The following is a 19,855-nucleotide window of genomic DNA, read 5'->3' as shown; positions in this document are numbered from 1 at the left end:
GTGTTGTGGACAGAATTTGTTTTTCTTTTCCGTTAAAAATAAAATTTAAAAAAAATTAAAAAATTAAAAAAAAACCAAACAAACAAAAAAAACCCCCCCAAAAAAAAAAAAAAGCAAAACAAAAAACCCAAACCCAAACCAATCCAAAAAACCAAACTGATGGAATTTTTAGAAGACAAAGCAAATTAAAGTTTTCTCAGGTTGTCTGACATTTGTTCATGGTGCAGTATGTAATAATAATTTATTTAACAGCAACAGCACACCTGGGGGGGAGGTAAAAAGCCATTATTCTGCTGGTACCCCAGATATTAAAGCAGAACAGCGTTAGGCACGGGCTCAGCGCTCCCGCGTTGCTCAGGAGCACACGAACCCGGGCGCAGAGCAGCGGCACGCAGGCGATGCCCCGCTCAGCCAAGAAAACAACACCCAGGCTCCCCGCGGCCATTTCGCCCTGGGAATCCGCTCCGGGCCAGGCGGGCCAGCGCTGCTGCTGTCCAGCCTTGCGGCTGTTCCCGGCTTTCCCTCCTCTCCCGAGCGAACGCGGGCCGGGAGCCGCGGCCAGCGCCACCTGGTGCCCGGCGCCGCGGCCATGTCCCCTCACAGCGACACCCGCCCCGGGCCCTCGGGGTCCCTGCTGCCGGGATCAGCCCAGAGTCCCTTTTACCCAGCCCCACGGCCGAAGAAAGGGCCGGGGTTCTTCGGCTCTGGTTCACAAGGTTGTTTGTTATCTCCTATCCAAAATATTTTCTCTCAGACCCGCAGAGGCCTGGTCTGCAGGTCCCTCCAGGGCACGCTGCACTGCCCTGAGGCGGTGCTATCTCTTTATACTGGTAACTACGTGTACTTTATTTACCATTATTTTCCAATACCTATCACCTATGTTAGACAGTCTGTCTCTACTCTAAACCAATCTAAATGTGCCAGCATCACCCAGAACATGGAGGTTAGGAAGGAGAAAGAAGAAGGACAGGGAACGCCCAAATTCCTCCATCTTGGGACTCCAAACCCCCGTTCTAAAAATCCCAAAATTCTACTTTTCACCCTGTGACAACTACTAACATGCTACTTAAACTTTTGTGACTTGTAATTCTTCATACAAGGTTGGTAATTTGCTCCATGGGTTAAAATGGAAATCCCAAGTGTCTTTGGCTTCCTGCCAGGGCCTTGGGCCATTCAGGGAACCCAGAGGGGTGTCCTGGGTTCCGACACCTATTGGGTTTCTTTTTCTTGGGCCAGTTCTCATAAGCCCTCAAAAGGAAACCTAACACACCCAAGGATAGCTTAGCTATTAACTTTTGGGGGCATAAAATAAGCAGGATGGCTTCTGCTGCAGTGTTAGAAACAAAAAAGGTTTAATAAAAGGCAAAATAACAAACAGAAAAACTCGAGCCAGGTACAGAGGTCTGCTCCTGGTATAAACACCTCACAAAAGCACTTCAGTTATTTTGTTCTCTTCTTTTCTACCTGATGGGCCAGGTGGGGCTTTTTGGCTTCTATCCAATTAGATGACCTCAAGTTTTTGGTGAAGTCTCTGAGGTCCTGTGAGGTGGCTTTTCACCTAATCGTTGAGAGAAACTTCTGGGCTTCTTTCCTTTTCTTGGGGACAAAGGCTAGCTTTGCCACTCTTGTCATTAGGGGCTACACTCCTACAGACACCGAGCGAGCGAGCGCTCGGCGTCTCTTTCTCCTGGAAAATGGCTCATTTTCACCCAACGGCGTTCCAAGGCGTGAGGCAGCTTAGTTTGCGTTCGAAACACTGGGTTTTGGTTAAACGCATCTTCTCTGTTTTCAACCGGGCAGGTCTGCAGTGGGAATTTGCTCTTCTGTCAAACGTGCCGTGTTGGAATCTGGGAATCCAAACCACCAAAAAGTCAACTCTGCAACCATGACTCAAGTGAGTAATCATGAGACATCTGTGGGACTGCTTCCAGGAGTGGGAAAAGCAGCATATGTCTCCAAAAGTGCTTAAAGCAGTGCAATTCTGCCAATTCTGTCGTGCAGCTCCTTGCTGCTGGTTGAGGACGCAGCTTTGGGAGTCAAGTGCTTACACCTGAGTCTGAATTCTAACCTAAAAGGAAAAACAAAATTTTAACTCTGTCAGATAAAAAAGCTTGGGGAGGTATGAGACATGTGAACCCCCAAACCTAGATACCACCACAAGTAATAAAGCAGTATATTTTTAAATTTTTGTGAATGTCATTGAGAGACTGTGGGCATGGATGCCTGGAGATGACAAAACTGAGCAAGCTCTGGAATTTGCTCTTGGATGCAGCAGCTCACTACACCAGCCTTCCAGGAGAGACACCTCCACCCCCAAAGTCCCCAGGCTTGCTCTTCACCTTCTGCCCTTGCTGAACAACCCTGTACAAGAGGCTGGAAATCAGTTCTGAATCACTTAGGGGAGGGAGGGGAAGAAGAGGGGATACTGACAAATCCTATTTATTTTCACAGATCAAATGTGGCAACAGTGGGTAATTACAATTGTATTAATTTACATAAATGGTTACACAGTGTACCTCCTTCACCAGAAAAATAGCCTAAATGCAGATATGGCCACAAAACCACCATGTACTGAATTACTCCTCTTTGTTCTTTTATTAAAAATTATAAACCAAAACACAAATGTAATTTATGCCTTGTTTCTTCCCATTTCCAAAATGATCCCAAGTTTTCTGCAAGAGTAGAATGAAGCAACCTGAAGTATCAAATGTTCCCTCTTTGTTGTCTGAAATTGGGTGCCTCATAGAGTTGTATGATGCTACAGGAAACTTATTTTACAGTTCTTCTGTTGTGGTTTTCACCCTTATGTGTTTTGTTGATTTTTTTTTGTTTGTTTGTTTTTTTTGGCTTGCTGTTTGGGCCACTTTGTATCTTCTAGCAGGAAGTCAGAGCAGCATCTCGACTGCATCTTCAAACAAGACTTTTGCAAGCTGATACTCACAAGTGGCTCTGTTTAGAGGTTTGTTCTTGTGGGGAAGCAGGCAGATCCTCCTGGTTGCTTCTGAAAGCATCTCTTCACTGCACTTTCCATCTGCACTGGCTTCTGTTTTAACCACTAAGGTCAAGTCTGTGTGGTTTTCCCACTCTGCCTGTTGCATTAGTGGCACTCTGCAAGTGAGACTTTCACTGGATGGGAAGTGTTTGGTGAATTTTTAAATACGATTATTGATTTCACATTAATTTTCTTTATGAACCAGGGAAAGCTCTTATGCAAGGGTGTAACAGCCAAGAAATATTTGACAAGTTGTTTAAAATCTATTGCCTGGAAGAAGCCTGATAGATCAATTAATTTATTTCCCTGATATTTCAGTATATCCTTTAAACATATTTTCACTGATTGTTATTATCCATCCTGAAGTATACAGCACAAAAGCAATCATATATTACCTGCAGCAGAAGTGGCTACCTCTTGGATCTCTGCCACAAGAGATATGGATATTTTACTCAAAGCTGGTTTTTTCCTTGCCTTCAATAAAACATGATTAGAACATAATGATTTTGCCTCTGCACCAGTCCACACCAATCTATGGCTTCTGTTTTAGGGCATCAAACCTGTAAAAAGGGCAGATTCTTTTATAAATGCAAACTCCTCTACCTGTAACATCAGTTTATTTCACATTTCACCAGTGTTCTTTTGGATACAGATTATTGATTGCTCTCTAGTGAATAACTTTTTAGTCATTCTTTGGCCTCAGAAAATTACCTTTGAATGTTTTATGCAAGAGTATTCATTATGAACAATTAATGTACTGAAAATGTCAGCACCTCAAGAAGGCATTATATAAAAGATGAGTAAATTTATGGTAATGCATCATTCAAACTTCCTGCACTTTTCATTCTTCTAAAATTTACGTCTTACATTGTAGTTCAATAGCTGGTTACAGTTTGACGACCTGAACAGAATAATGTCAAAAATGTCTTTCTGTGTATTTTAGAAAAATTTTAGAAATTAGGAGTTTTCTCTACCACTGTTTTTAGGTATGACATGTCACAGCTTTACAGTAATTCAAAGTATTGACTTTGCAACATCTCTTCACATGCTTTCTAATCAGAAGTGAAAAAAAAATGGTTCAGAGGAAGCTGCAGTCTACATAGAAAGTGAGGAAAATCTTTTGTATCACTGGAGGGTGGAAGGACTACTTGTACCCATTTATATTGAGATTTGTTAAGTTTTATAATGTAGAACACCCTGAATTTAAACCTTTAAACTTTTCCATTTGACACGTGGAAGGATCTCAGATTGTTTCACTTAATTTAGTAAGCTTTAAGCCTTGAAAATGATGCATGTTTCACATCATTGTCCAAATGCTCTAAAAAAGTATTTTAAAGGTACTGCCAGCTAATTACCCAAATCCAGGAGCAGCAGACTTTAATCTAATTTCCAGTACCACTTGGAGTAACAGTCTCAGTGCAGCTGGTTTGCAGTGCTGGAAGGGAGAGGTCACTCCAGGTGATGAGCTGCAGTCACGGGCAGCACATACCTCTCTCAGCGAGTCACAGCACCACGCCCAGGAGAGCGTGAGCAGAGCAGTTCAGCGCTTGGTTCCTCCTCGGCAAGAACAAAGCTCCCCCCCAAAACCAAAAGAACCTTCAGCTCTGAGCTTTGCAAGCATCAGCTTCCTGCTCTGATTTACACAGCTGCTCTTCTAGGTCACGGTACCAGTGCCATCTTTGTACCCGTGTGAGGGGACAGGTACAAGAACCCTTGGGTTTATGAAAGAAAGGTTTGTTTTCTGAGCTGTATTCATCTTTTATCTGACAGAGGTAATTGCTAAGTTTAATACTGAGTTAGTACTGAAGTACTTTGGATTTTAGACAAAAGTCATCAGTTGCAGAAAGATTAGGAATAAATACAATGCCAGTTGACTCTCACTCATACATTACAATAAGGGAAATATTATTGGAATAGGGTCTGTATTTCAATTCAATTATACTTGGCAGCTCAATTACGATTGCTCACTATAATACAGATATTTCCTCTGTCAGTGTACTGTAATAATGGATATTCTTCCCTTTTTATCTCACATATGAGTGATGAACAGGATGTTTCTAATTAAAACCAACGCCAAACATTCCATTCCCCAATCTTCACCTTTTTATGTTCCTTCACTGACTGCTCTTCCACACCTCCAAAAATTGACTCATAGATTGGACTGCCACCTTCTTTTTCCACACCTCACAGGCTGAGTATGGAAACCCTGCACACACACAACCCAACAGAGTGTGGTGCAACAGAACCAGTCACCTCTCAAGATGCTCACGCAGGCTGTGGAAACTCTGGCATTGGGAGAGCTGGACCTCCCCTTTGCACCCAAACATGTTCAGAACTCTGCAAAATTCCAGCACTGAGGAGCCACAGCCCAGTACTGCCCAACACTGACTACCTCACCTAATGTCATGTTGGAACCAAGCACAGAGAGCGAAAATTTTATTTGATGCTTTTTCTTCTTCTCAGTTGGTTTCTGCCTCACAACAAAAAAAAAAAAAAAAAAAAAAAAAAAAAAAAAAAAAAAAGCCTGACTGCATTTCTTCTTGTGAACAACTATTAATTACTCCACACCCAAAGTGGTTCACAGAAGAAATGAAGAAATGCCACCTACACAGACGTAAATCTGAAAAAACCCAACTTGCATCAAAATACGCCTGGTTTTGCCAAGCTTACAAGACAAAGTCATCCATTTAATCACACACAGTAATAAGATGGCCAGTTTGATAAAAAACAAAGACAAGGATCAGCTATTAAGAAATGAAGATTACAAAACAAACAATAAAGGTTAAACATTTATAAACTTCTAGAGTAACAGCTTCTCTACTAACGTTGAACATGAACTCAGAATGACAGTCAGTAATCTGTTTCCATAAAACAGCATAGAGACATCACTTCCCTTTATCTAACTCCTAAAAGGAAAATTCTCTAGAATATTACACCAGCCTTACTCAAGTTTTCCTTCTCATCTTAGCTGAGACTTGAAAATATATGATAATCTTCATTTCCCATTTTTCTTTTTTTGATTTGCTGTGTAAAAACCATAAAAACTTAAGCAACAAGATTTAAGACTCAGGAACTCTGACTCAGTAAATCTGAGTTTGTAGTACTGGACACAGCCAAGTGGAAGAAAGCCAGATTTTATTTAACATATTTAAATCACTTGTTCTGTAAGCTGCCCTTACAGTTATTGTGCATTTACATATACTATATAAATTTTATTAAGGCCTAGATCATACTCAAGCTCATCACCAAGAGTTGATGGAGAGGATTTTACAGTGCCATTGATCTCATTTATAAACACTAAATAAACACATCCATTCTGAATGGATGATCTATCCTGTGTGCCTGCTTATCAGCATAAAATAAGATAATGATAAGAACCTGACACATTAGGGATTTACCATGGAAACAGGGTCATTAGGGAATCAAAAAGATCACAAGCAAGCCTTTCATGTGATAAAGATGGATAGGAAAACCTTCTAGATCTGGAATAACCTAAGATAACAACTGAGTAGACTCAAAAGGGGATACCTGCAGCACGTTACTCTTGAAATCTATTATATATTGTCACTTATTCCTAGGAAAACATCTCAACATCTCCTGTTGTTGATTAGCTGACCCTGCTGAGGTGTGGGAATGTGTACGTGGAAAATGGAGGATAAATTGAAGCAAACATATCACCACCATGTGGATAACTGCACAAACCATGCAGCACTGGAGAAAGTCACCTATAGGTACTGGCCTGTAAGACGTTCCTTCCCAACTTATCTGTCACGTGCCCTCAGCAGCAGAAGTCCAAAGCTCCTTGAAGGCAACAACCAACATCACCACCACGTGGCAACAGAGAGAAATTAACTGCTTAAAGTCATTACGTCGCTTAAAGTCTTTTTACTTGCTGTGTGCTCCCGAGTTGGTCATCTCTGAAGTACGTGCTGCCACCTTCCTGGATACACAGCTCAACCACAGAGCAGAATGTGGGGCTCCAGCAGCAGCCCAGAGAGCTCCCACAGCCATGGCTGAGAGCATTCCAATAAAACAGATCTAACCAGGAGTGACTTTCACAGGCCCAGGGAAATACTAAAGGCATGCTTCCAGGATCACAGTGAGCCAATCTGGCTGCAAGCTTCTTTCATGGAGGAGCCATCCTTTCCCACCACTTTTCTGCACTACCATTGCACATGTCTGTAAAACAGCTGTGCCTTAGCTAGAATAGTTTGCAGTCATTTTACCTCCTTGACCTGCCTACCTGTGCTGCTGCAGAAATGCTGGTTGGCAGAACAGGGCACAGGGTAGGGGCAGCAAAAATGTGACTGTAAAGATCAAGACTGCTTCTTAAGGGCAACAGCAATTTGGACCCCAACTACAAAACACCCTTCAGGGCATCCAAAAATGCTTTCTGATGAAATCTCTTGGTCATAAGAATAATTAGACCTTACCCCCACTTATCAGAGAGACCACAACCAAGAGGTCCACCTGAGGCAGCAGTATGGAGCAAAAGGACCTAATTTCCTCTCTTCTACCTGCTCCAACTAGAGGAGCAAGCTGCCAAGACATATGTACACAATATGCTACACACTCTTTTTTCCTGGGCAGGTCCAATCTTTCTATACTGAGAGAACTCTTATAGTAGAAAAGGATTGAACTTTGGAGCAGGACATTTAAAATGGCATCTGTCTACCAGGCAGCAAAGTGAAAAACTGTAATCTCTCTCTTTTTACCATGAAGAACTTGTTCCCACCAGTTAACAACAACAGTTGCTGTTGGGGTTAAAACTGTCAGTACCAATAAAACCCACACCCACCTGCTCTCCAGATTTGAAGTGAAGGCAGCTGTATTCACGTGCTGATGGTGAGACCACTTTTGTCTTCCTGCCTTCAGGACTGAAAGCAGCATCACTTCTCACTGCTGACCCCTTTCTGTATGGAGATATTAAATCCCATTTAAGCACCCCACCTTTGGATGCTCTACAATGCTGCCAACTGTTTGACACATTGAAAATGAAGACTCAGATTCCTCATACTTGTTTCATATTAGCTGTTCATAACAAAGGTGAAGCAAAGTGTCCCTAACTGCTCCTGTCCCTCTAGGCTGTGATAGACCAGCTTCAGGGAATTTAAGTACTTTGTAAAAATGAGGAGCTCAGAATCCCACTGAGATATTTTTAGGGAAGAACCATCCCTAAGCCAGCAAAAAAATTCATAAAGAAGCCATTCTTTTCCTTTCCTAGGTCTGAATCTGGAGCCAGGCCCTCATATAACTCCAGCCTCCTGGTATTAAATGATTGATTTTTCCAGTTGGGAGTATTGGATGTACTTCTTGTAAACACTTCTCATTTGGGACCTGACTCAATTCATTATGTTGAAAGATCTCTTCAGGCTGCATCCTCTCCAAGGCAATATAAATAACACCCACACCAGCCTTATCTGGGGGGCAGAAAACCCCAGCTCTAAAGACAGAACTCAGCACAGGGACATACTGCTGATGCAATGTGCAAACAAAAGTAGGCTCCAAGGAATAAAAACTGAGTGAGGCCCATACTTGATCTCTGTACATACATGTCTGAAAATGAGCAGCAAGAAGCAAACCTTGAGTGAACTAGACCCACCAAGTCAAAATAATACCTCATCACCCAAAACATTATGTAATTTATCCCCAAACTATTTTGATTAATTTTAAAAATGAAACCTATCTGAAACACATAAAACTCAGTATAATCCAGAGGACCAAGTTTGGGGATTTCATTAGGTACTGTCAGGAAAAATGGGCTGAAAATATAGTATGGATACTTGAAACAGTTCCATACTCCCACTCTCTCTTCCTCTGCTGAACATACTCCCAAAAAACCCAGAAGGCAGCTGTGTAGATATTTATCTAGCTATGAAATTGCTACCAAGACAGCTAATAATGCTTTAAAACTCAGACGCAATCCCTCCAGGACTTTTTTTAGAAGTTACTTTTATTAAAAAAAAATAAATTAATGAGAAGTGAAGTACCACTCATGCTTCCAGAGAGTTTTTGTTAGGGAAGAATTAGAATTAACATGTTAGATAAACATGTTGCAACAGTCATGTGAGCTTATAGGAAACAACACACATTCCCCACCCTGAGGTCTTTATTTTTAGTGCAGAAACCAGGTTGGTATAGCAACAGAAAACATCCCAGCCACAGACATTCACCCAGAAGGCAACCCAGGAAGGTCAGCTAACATCAAGCTGGATTTCAGGAGACATGGATTCCAGGTAAAACAAGGAGAGATTTAAGAGTCTTTTTCTGCAAGAGTGGGAAGATTCTGGCTGCATGAGATGGGCTGTAAAACACAATTAAGAGGAACTGAGGGTCAGAGACATTGCAACAAAATGACATTGGAATTTTTGAGCTGCACAGCAAGCATGTTCAACCAGTTCTAGGTATCATTAGCTATTTCTGAAAGGCCCACATATTCCAATCTCAGGAGAAACATCCCTCTAAGTTTAAAGAGCTACAAGTCAGAAATTCACACTGGGTCAGAACCAAATCTTCAATGCAGTATTTTTAGTCTGGGGACATATTAGCAGCATATGAGATGGTTCAAAATAATAGACAGAATTCTTTTACTTCTAAAAGCAGTAACATGACACCGTGGAGAAAGCCTTAGGTAAGGACTCCTGTACCCTGGGTTCTGTTCATAGCCCTGTTAATGCTCTTGGACAAGTCATTTCAGCCCCTTCTGCTTCACTTTCATCCATACAGAGAGGGAGAGACACGTGGTTCCTTTGCAAAACCACTTGAATCTATTAAAAAGTACAAAAAAAAAAAAAAAGACTCCTTGTATTTGTTGTTCAAATCCACAAGCTGTACGTAAAGACTCTGTGGTGGGCTTTGTATAATTAACTACAACCATGTTCTCAAAATATTTCTTGTTCTCTCACAAATATTAGGAAGCAAAAGCTAGGGAGAATACTGTCCATTTGTTACTTAACTAAAAGCCATCAATTCAGTGGGAGGAGGGTATTAGGTTTTTTTTCAATTTTCAAAATTTTAGTTCCTGAATAATTTTGAAGTAGAGCTTTAAGCCATCATATACAAGTTGAAGGCTGTCCTTACTTACATCTTGTGAACCCCTTAGAAGTAATTCACAGATCACAGATGCATTGACAGATATCTGTTATCCTAGATTTGTTTTGATCAACTGTTAAAGCAATACCCACATCTTCAGGGTAAGGATGGATCATGACAATGTAAATTAATCTGTCCCACACGCAAAGCATTTCTAACAGGCTCTGAAGCAAGGCTTTTCAGGCTGCTAGTAGACATATACATTAAACAGAATAAAGTAAGTGGTGATTCCTGCATATCACCCTGGCCTCAATGAGCCTTGTTGACTTACCACTTTGCACTGTCCTGTAGTAATTTCCTAATCTTGCTTATTCTGTAACCCCACCACCTCTAATCTCACAGCAATACTCTGAGATTCTAGAAAAGAAATACTGATTCACTATCTTGATATTTAAGTTGTTTTAACTTTCTTCACTTTAGAGAAAATCAGCAGACTCAAAGTTGCTCTTCTCTCTGCACATCACCCTCACAAAGGAAACCCCTTCATGACAACTTGCACTACATCTCTCTATGAAGCTGCCTCATCTCTAACTATTCTATGTTAACACATAATTAACAAGTTCCTGTTATCACTAAGCACTCTGTGGCATCTCTTCCTTCATGCAGGAAGGAAGGTGATCTCTTCAAAGCAGCAGCCAACTCTTCAAGAAACAGAGAACCAGTTATCATTAACATTTAAATACACACCCATTTGAAGTTCAGTGCAGCTTAGAAGATGGTCTGAATATGATGAGCTAGCACTTGACAACTCTGTCCAAATTGCTTATGCTATAAATGCTCCAAGCAAGCTCTTCACCCAGGTCTTACACCTTTCTGTTCATAATGTGAGGCTGTTCAAGGGTCACCAAAAGGTGATTTGTGGCCAACATAACCAGCCCAGCAAGCATTTCTATTGTCGACAATTATGCAAAAAGATCACTGTACAGTTTAGCTCCACTTCCCATCCCCTCTCTTCCCAATTTAAATAAAGAAAAAGCTGTCTTGACAAAGGCAAAATTATCTTGCCAGTATAAATCACACCCACATTCAGGAATGGCTTATTAGCACATCATACAGGATGGCTTAAAGCACCTCCACAGTGGTCAACACAATGAAGCCCAAATTATTAATTTGGGCTTTCAGTGCCATTTCCGTCACAGAATGGTGTTTTCCTCCTCAGAGGCTTTACAGCAGCAAGGGAGACACAGGAAGGCTAAGTAGAACAGTTTAAAGACTGACAAACACACCTGAAATTATAACCAAGTCCCAGACAGGATACATTTAACAGCTATGAGAAGAGATACAGAGATTTAGTCAATAATGTTTTGATGAGTTTTCAGGCTTTCTACTGTTTGGCCTTCTAAAGTACAGCGAAGAATGTCAGACAAGAGCACTGCAAGTATTTCTTTACTCCATGCCTTGTAAGCAAACACCAAATACTTACAGGAATCACTTTTTCTGCACCAGTAATTTATTGAGCAACTGAATAAAGTCTGTATAATTCAGCATGAGGTTTTCATTGTATCAACTCAGAGCATTTATCCCAAACTTCTGCACCACTTCTATAGATTGCCCTCGATGTATTTTGATTGTCAGTGAGAGAACACCTTGGACCTTAAGCAGATAATTATAGAAAGTGTTTTTGTAGGCCAAGACACCATTCAGTTCCAGACTAGTGCAAGACTTCTTCAGGAAGTTTAGAGTTTGCTTCAATTAAATAAAGTTTTATTCTAGTATCAGAACCTTTAGATTCTTGAAGGCTCTATGTGAAAATCAGCTTGTCATCCATCCTTGAACAAGCCTTCAAAGATTCAGAGTACTAAAAAATTGGAGTATACCTACATTGAGCAATTTCAGGTAATCTTGTGACACCAAGAATCCATTTGCTTGGTGAAGAGAGCACAACTGGAACAGCTGAACAGAAATGGATTCAAACAGTCAAAACACTCCAGTTTAAAGATTAGAAGTTCCCAGTGAAGGGAGAAAAACCCTTAACCATGACACAGCAAGTTCAGCACAATACCTGGGTACAATTATTCTTCCCATTCAGGAATTAAATCAGAGTTTCACAATTATATGACCAAAAATAAAAATACTTTAATGATATTTACATCTAGCTCTACAGAATGTTCAGTACAGCAGCCTAACAATCACTATGACAGAAACTAGTCCCAAACAGACTGATGTTTATATTATTTTTCCCTACAAAGTTCTTCTCACAGAAGCTTAACTTCACTATCTCTTCCTCTAATACCAGGGAAGTTGGCAAGAATGATTTCTCTTGGACATGGAAAAACATTTTCTACTGTTTCTCCAGTTATTCTTTAGGGCAACAAAATGTTAAGCCTAAAAAGTGTTCCTTAACAACTACTGAGCTTTCTCATACATTTATATTTGGTCTAATATGAACTGAGAATTAGAATTTCACTGTCATTTCCTTTAGAATCATAAGTGTTTTTAAAGCTTTTTTCTTTTTAAAAGCTGTCATTTCCTTTAGCTATATTATACCTTCATTTGTCAGCTTGAAACAAGCTCCTACCTAATGTGTTTTTAATTACCATCATTTATTTACATTTTATACCAGATAACACTCTTTTGCTTTTCAGGCATCGACAAGGGCCCTGGTTCCAGAAGCTCCCAGAGCTTAGTTCAAGCAGGACTCCACACAAACCCACCTTCACAACATTAGAAGCAGATTCCTGAGAAACCCCACAAAGAGATGATCTCTTTCTTACTGCCTGGGTTATGCCATCCATTTTATTAAGTGACTCCTGAAAAGGAAAAACACCACAGCTAGCTTCGTTTACTTCTTTTCCCTGCTCTGAGGCCATCAGCTGTGTACCAACACAACAAACATAATAAAGGAGGAAAAGCCTCGTATACTTTATTATAAAGCTCAAACTAAAAGAGCATTATCGTTGTATTAGCAAAAGGCAGCACAAACACGAGCGGGCACACCGGCCAAGGAATATACACAAAACCAGAGGGGAAAAATTATTAACAACCAGCCAGGAAGCCGAAAGGAGCCGGCACCCACAGCACGGCTAATCCCAGCGCAGGCAGGGTTACCAAGGCGCACGGCACCACAACAAGGCACCGTCGCCAGACGCCCGCCCTCTCTCCTCCACCACACATGGCCTGAGGGGAGCCTGCCGGACCCCTCCGCCGCCCGTGTGCTGCCGGCAGGCCCCGCGGCTTCCGGGCTGCCCCGGGCCCGGCTCCCGCGCCGCTTCCTCACGGGCGCCGCTGCCGCCAGAGCCGGGCCCGAGCGCCGCCATTGCCGCCCCACACGCGCGGCCCCGGCCTTTATAGGCACCGCGGCGCCCCACCCCGCGCCGTGCCGCCCGCCCGCCCCTCCCCAAGCCGCGCACCGATAGTACGGCAGCGCCGATTGGCCCAGCCGGCGCCGGCCGTTTGTGTGGGGCGCGCTGATTGGCGGAGCACGGCCGCCCAACGGCCGCCCGCTCGCGAGCGCGTCCCTGGCGGTGTCAATGGCTCCTCCTGCCACGGAGCAGCGACGGGCCTGAGCCGGGCAGGACCGCGGGATCGCCGGGGGCCGGGACGGGGGGCGCGCCGCCATCGTCCCCCACAGCAGCGCTGAGAGAGCCGGCGGCTCCTTTGCCTTCGAGCGAGCCGGCAGCGGCGGCGGGACCCGCGCCCGGAGATTTCCCCCCCGCCCTTCCCTGCTGCCCGCGCCTGCGAGGCGGCCGCCCCGGGGCTCCCTCCGAGCGCCCCCGTCCCCGCCGAGGCACCGGTTGCCGGAGGATTCCCCCCCTCCCCTCCCGCCGCCCACACGAGCCGGCAAATGAACTCGGTCCGAGCCGCCAACAGGAGACCCAGGCGAGTGTCCAGGCCGCGCCCGGTGCAGCAGCAGCAGGAGAGGAACAACGCCGCCGCCGCCGCCGCCGGGGATCGGGGTAAGCCGGGCTCGGGGCCCGCCCTGCGCAGGGACCGGCAGGAAAAGCCCAGGCTGCTTCACCCTTGGCTCCCGCTCAGGCCGCGCTTTGTTTGGCTCGGGCTCTGCCCCGGCTCGGGGGGAGGCGGGGGCTCGGCCCCTTCCCCGGCCGGGGAGGGGGGAGCCGATCGCCCGCGGCCTCTCGGGACAGGACGCCCCCCCGAGCCCCCGCCCCGTCCCCGGGGACCGCGAGCTGGCGAGCCGCCCTCGCCCCCCGGGAACAGCGCTGTCTCCCCGCGGGGAGCGGCGGGCCGGGCCCCCGAGGGCCGCGGGGGGAGAGCGCCCGGGGGGCTGCGGGGCGGGGGGAGGCGATGGTGTCGGGCTGCTTGCAGCGGCACCTTCCCCGAAATGGTGTCCGGGGGCGGCGGCCCCGGCTCTGGCCGAGGCTCCGCGGGGCCGGGCCCGCTGCGCCGCGCCTGCTGCGCAGTTCGGGCTCCGGCTCCAGCGCTGGCGGGGGGGCCGCGGCCCATCGGCCACTGATCCCCCCCGGCCCCGCCGCCCCCGCGGCCCCGGAGCCGAGCGGGGGCTCGGGCCGCCCGCACCCCGGCCCTGCCCGGCCGCGGCCTAGCGTGAAAATGTTGACAATTGGGAGCTAGCGGGAGAAAGCACCATTGTGTGAGGGCATGAGGAAGCGGCGAGGTGGGATTCGCCCCTCATGGAGCCCCGAGCGGGGTGCGGGGGGGCTCGGGGGTGGCGGCCCCTCGGGCCTGTCGCTGTCGCCCCAGTGGCGGCTCTGGGGGTGCCACTGTGCGTGTGCTCCGAATGTGCAGGGCTGGTGGTGGCTGGGCTTTTTTTTTTTTTTTTTTTTGAAGGCGAGATGGGGGTGGGATTGGAGGAGACATTTTGCATGTCTTATCTGGTGGATTGGATTTTAATTTTTTATGCATTACCTGTCACAACTCCGGCATGATAAAGAAGACTGATCAGTGGTGCGGTCTTAGGTGTACAAATGCCTTTTCAAAATTACAAAAAAAAAAAAAAAAGGCTTCATTGTCAGCTGAATGTCTTTTGTTTGAATATCTAGGATATCGCATTGAGAACAAGGTATTTTAACGACGGAGATGCGTCGCGATAAACATTTTAGTGCATTTTATGCAATCAGAACATTTTAAGTAAATGAAGTCAAGAAAATTTAATCTGAGGAAGTATTTTTAATTCTCCATTCCTCTCCCTCCCCTCCCTCCCCTTCCTTCCCCCGCCCCCCCTCGCACACATTGGTCAGAGCAAAGAATGTTACCCAGACCAGATTGCTGTGTATATAACCAGAGGATGTGATGTCTTATGCCCAATTATGGGTCTTGTGTAAACCTTCCAAAATCTTCAGTAATTATATGATTAAAATGACTTCTCTGGTATACTGACATTTAAAAGAAAAACAACAACACAGAAAATAAAGCAAAACAACAACAACAAAAAGAACTTCCTCTCAAAGACATGCATGGAGGGTTTTCATCATCAGTGTTCCATATGCAGAATATAGGCATTTTTTCAACCCCATGGCTTACTTCGCCTTTTAAACAGATGAAAATACAACTTATAAAAGGCATCCAGAATGATGTGCTTATGGATTAAATGCAGTGATTATTCAGTTTTACATTAAACTGCCACTGTTCATATGTTACTAATTTGCTAAAGATACAGGCAGAAACTTTCTCTGTTAAAACGTGAGGCTGCAGTGTACTTGTATTACTCTGACATTTCTAGAACTGTGGACTCACCTAATTTTTTTTTTCACATTGTTCTTCTGGTTCACATGGTTGACCACTCAGTGGTGATGAAATTATAACAAAATCAGATTCCATGGTTTGTGGAAATTACCGTTCCATGTGGATCAGTGCTAGCTCTTTCCTTGCATTTTTGAAGGTCAGTTGTGCTAGGTCTCACTTGCCCAAAAATGTATCAACAGCATTAAGTTTTTTTTTTGTCATTAGTGTTCCATCTGCATTTGGGGTGTCTCTAGTGCAGTTTCTGTTTTGTCTCAGGATTTGCAAGGTCTGATCCACTATATCTGGAAGGTAATTTCAGTTTTACCTGTGACTTTGATCGCTTTGTGCAGGGCTATTGCAGTAAAGGCTGATGAATAATGCTACTAAATTAAAAGCCAATATGCTGGGGTTAGACTATGCCATGCAAATCAGTGTTGACTTTTTTCACCTTTATTCACAAGCAATGTAGGTCATCCTAAAAAAGGCTGTACAAAAGAATAAGTTATTTGGAAAGGATTTCTATTGAACTGAGATTTAAATTTGTAAAAAAACCCTTTTTACTGGATACTGGGAATGCAGCTGTGACTGAACAAAAATTATTTTTTGTTACTGTTATTTTCTTTCCTCCTTAATATTATAGCTGTGTACTTATAGGCACAGATATCATGGGACAGAGTTGATAATACAGCTCACAGTTAATCTTTGGAACTTCTTGTTTCATATCATTAGATTGCTTAGTAAAACATGTACCAGGTCTTGAGCTTTATTTATTATTTAATGCTGCGTAAGTAGACAGTGTTTTACAACTGAGTAACAGCTGTTACATGTTCACTGCTGGGTAAAAATCAAGTTATGATGCCTATTGTTAATAAATAGATCACTGGGAAAAAAAATGCTTTTCTAAAAATCCTTCCTCAAAGGCTTCTTATAAGAATTTGAAAATCATACAAAGCTGTTCTTTCTACTGAAGTGATTTTCATTTTATGTGTGTAGTAGGAACAAATCTGATGAATATATAACCATGCTGTCTATAATATGCATTGATGAACAATACCTGTGTACCTGTGTTCTGATTAATGGGGAAGGGAGATCATAAATAATTGTGGATAAAAATGTTTCCTCCCCCAGACTCACTGTGTAGTTCAGCCAAGATAAGATGTCACCAGGATACACTTCCCAAGATGTTTTGCCTTATGCTCTGCTGTTCACACCTCCCTCCATCTAAGTTAGCCACTCTGGCTACACTATGCCACTTCTGTTCTACCTTGTCCCTCCTGATCTCTCCCCAGTCACCAGTGGGGTTACCACTGGTTTATTCAGTGGTTTTGTCATTCTGCATGAATGATACAGAATAGATCTGTCCTTTTATTTTCTTTAGGACAAAGGTCTACCCAGAAGGAAATCTGGACTCGGTAATGTTTATGATTAAATATTCCCATGTTTGCTTATAGTGCTGGTTTTTTCTTCCCTGACTGTATAGGTTTGGCTAGTTTTGCTGGGAAGGATACAGGGTTATACACTTACTTTAAAAGACCAAAAGATCTTGTCCAGAATCCAGCTGAAACTGTCAACCTCAAAGCTATCATATGAATTTTTTCTTCTTGTTTCTGTTCTTCTCAAAATAATAACTCCATTAGTGCATATGTGCCTCTGTAAAACCAGCACATCATTGGCTGTAGTACTAATGAGGTTCTGAGCTGCATGTCCAGAATTAAGTGCTCTTAGGGTCGGCTCCTGTGTGCTGATAAGTACCCAGCTGCATCTGCCACGGTGCTGCTGTTCCGTGCTGGCGGTGTCCATGTGACAAGGCAGGGAGCTGCCTCCGAGCTGCCTGCACCAAATGCTAACTGCCTTTTTTTTTTTTCCCAGGTTGATTTTTGGCACGAGTGCTGCTACAAGGGAAGGGATAACACTGAACGCTTGTGGGTGTGGTAGGACTGTGGCAGCTCCATTTTAGATTGGGTTAAGCTGGGTCAATACTTTTGGAGCTGAGGCAAATTTAATACATGCGTGCTGTAAACCTACCTTGCAAGTTTGCTTCCCCTTCTAGCCCCAATCTATTTTCCAGTGAAAACAAGATACATACACCCATATAGTCTGTGTGTCACTCTGCAACTTCTGAACTTGTTAGCTCATTTAAACCAAGGTTGACAAAAGGGTGTGAAGTTAAGTTTTGTGGCTGGGCAGAGGACAAAGACAATGAGGGAAAGACATTTATAACTCACCCTCATCTACCCATGCCAAGAAGCAACAACCAGCTGGCCTGTCAGCACACAAGGTAATTGAATTAGTCATTTGTCTGTATAGGGGACACGAGGGCTTGACGGACTGGGAAAAAGAGTGGGTTAGGCTGTGTAAAACAGACATGTAGAAACTAAACTCCAGTAGAGTTCTTGCTCACAACGTTTGAATTTTTTAATGTTGAGATAAATATCTTAGGAAAGGTAAAGAGTCTTTATTTGGCTCTGTTTCAAGTGTATGTGTGTAAGCACATGCATGATTATATATGGTGGTTTTTTTTAGTATGTACTAAAGGCTTATTTGGTGAGTGCAGGGCGATAACAGTAACTGAATTAAATTATTCTTATTCTGAAGCAAGTGCACAGACTTGCATCAAAGCACCTAAATGGGTTTCAGTTTTTGTAGGGTCATCCCTTAGGGCGAGAAGTCAAGTCATCAGTTGCTCCACATGGAAAGAAATCTAGTTAAGGCTTTTCTCTTATTTCTTGAAAGTGACTGATGGGCTGGGAAAAGATATATTCAGATATGGAAATAAAATTCTTGTTTTTGCAATGAAAAGTTTCCAAAGTCTGCCTTACAGATACAAGTTTAGAGTCTATAAATTTGGTTCTTCAAGTACAATTTCTGTTTCTCAAAGCCTCATTCTGCATTATGAGTACAAAGGGGAGTATCTGTGTTACCTTTGTTGTCCTTCATATAGGACAAGTGGCTAAACCTATGCTAAAGCTTTCTGTTTCACTTGGAGAGATCAAAATTAAGTGTATTTATTCTTGGCATACGCAGTAGTGTTCATTGCTGATAGTCTTGGTATATTTTAGTCAATCATGAGACTATTAGCATCAGTTATAGTTTCCCAGAAATACCAAATCTTTTTTACCTTCTGTGTTACAAAAACTTGGAGCCCAGTGGTTTAAGAGCTAATGAAGCCTCCTCCATGGGCCTATTTTGTATCTTTGTACTTTGAGGGAAGGTTATGCTCTGTGCCCCCCTCCTCGCTCTGGTGCTTCCTGGGACAATCACAGCTACAGAGCAGACCAGAGCTGTGCAGTGTGTGTCAAGCATTTACTGCAGGTGTGCAGGCATGAAGCATCTCATTTGTTGAGCATAAATAAACATTGTATGCACTGGATGTGAGGCTTTGATGTATATGCACGGAACTGGAGCACTAGGAAGGCTCTGTCAGGCCAGCAGCTGCCTGGGAAGGTCAGGCTGGCAGCCTGCTTTCATGGGCAACTCCCTCAGCAGCGCGGTGAGCCCAGCGTGCCTCACGAGTGCTGAATGTGCAGTGCCTGTGCAGAGCCACTGCTGTGCCCTGTGTTTGCTCAGCACAGTGAGCACACACACACACACTGAGGTGGCATCCCAGGGCTGCTACTGCAGCCAGGACAACTCTTTGGCCCACACTCTCCTCTGGGTCCCTGGGGTAATTGGAAGGAGGATGCACCAGGTGCATTGTTAATGTGCATCACCTGTGGCAACACTTAAACTTCCTCTTGCAGGCTGGGCCTGTAAACTGTTTGGTCTGCTAGGAAGAGGAGGTAGTGTGCTTCTGTAAGGTTTCTAAGTTGCATTGATTAGTGATTAAAGGTATTTAGTCTTGCATGTTGCAACAGATACAATAGGAAAATTAACCCAGAGCTGCACAACATATGGATAAAAAAACAGCAGAGGTGAACTGACTGAGCTAACAGGAATTGAGAAAATGGAAGGTTTGTTCAGTTAAATTTGTCATTACCTAAGCTTTTCATGATTTCAGATTATTAGGTATTTCCTTTTGTTTCTTACTTGTGTGATGTTTCTGCATTCAGCACTTGGATTGGAAGGGGAACAAAACTTGGTGATTATTGTTCATGGTGCTAAGCTGTAGTATCTGAATATAATCTAGGCTTT

The 19,855-nt window shown here is 43.7% G+C and overlaps 2 protein-coding genes across 4 annotated transcripts in view; both read left to right on the top strand.

Annotated features, from left to right (window-relative positions):
* Positions 1-218: 218 nt before the first annotated feature.
* On the top strand, positions 219-8,813 carry LOC135297839 (uncharacterized). Its single transcript, XM_064415793.1, has 5 exons — positions 219-226; positions 318-716; positions 1,801-1,894; positions 2,879-2,959; positions 6,571-8,813. Exons 1-5 carry the CDS (start codon positions 219-221, stop codon positions 6,601-6,603), a joined length of 615 nt encoding a protein of 204 aa, XP_064271863.1. The 3' UTR covers positions 6,604-8,813.
* Positions 8,814-13,543: 4,730 nt separating this feature from the next.
* FBXO11 (F-box protein 11) overlaps positions 13,544-19,855 on the top strand; it is a 70,482-nt gene continuing 64,170 nt past the window's right edge. The window contains exon 1 of one of the 3 annotated variants that reach the window (XM_064415142.1): positions 13,544-13,980. In XM_064415142.1, coding sequence (XP_064271212.1) covers positions 13,869-13,980 — 112 coding nt within the window. In that variant the 5' untranslated portion in view covers positions 13,544-13,868. Of the gene's footprint in view, positions 13,981-19,509; positions 19,675-19,855 lie in introns of those variants that run through there. The other 2 variants (XM_064415141.1, XM_064415143.1) reach the window with 2 other exon arrangements.

This window comes from Passer domesticus, chromosome 3 (assembly GCF_036417665.1).
Source record: "Passer domesticus isolate bPasDom1 chromosome 3, bPasDom1.hap1, whole genome shotgun sequence".
NCBI classification, from domain to species: domain Eukaryota; kingdom Metazoa; phylum Chordata; class Aves; order Passeriformes; family Passeridae; genus Passer; species Passer domesticus.
The sequence above is the reverse complement of the archived record's forward strand: the minus strand, read 5'-3'. Positions and strand labels throughout refer to the sequence as shown.

Coding starts and splice junctions, on each gene's coding strand:
- LOC135297839 (XM_064415793.1), top strand. Junction 717..1,800: donor CTTCGGCTCTGGTTCACAAG/GTTGTTTGTTAT, acceptor TCAACCGGGCAG/GTCTGCAGTGGGAATTTGCT. Junction 2,960..6,570: donor ACAAGTGGCTCTGTTTAGAG/GTTTGTTCTTGT, acceptor ACTTATTCCTAG/GAAAACATCTCAACATCTCC.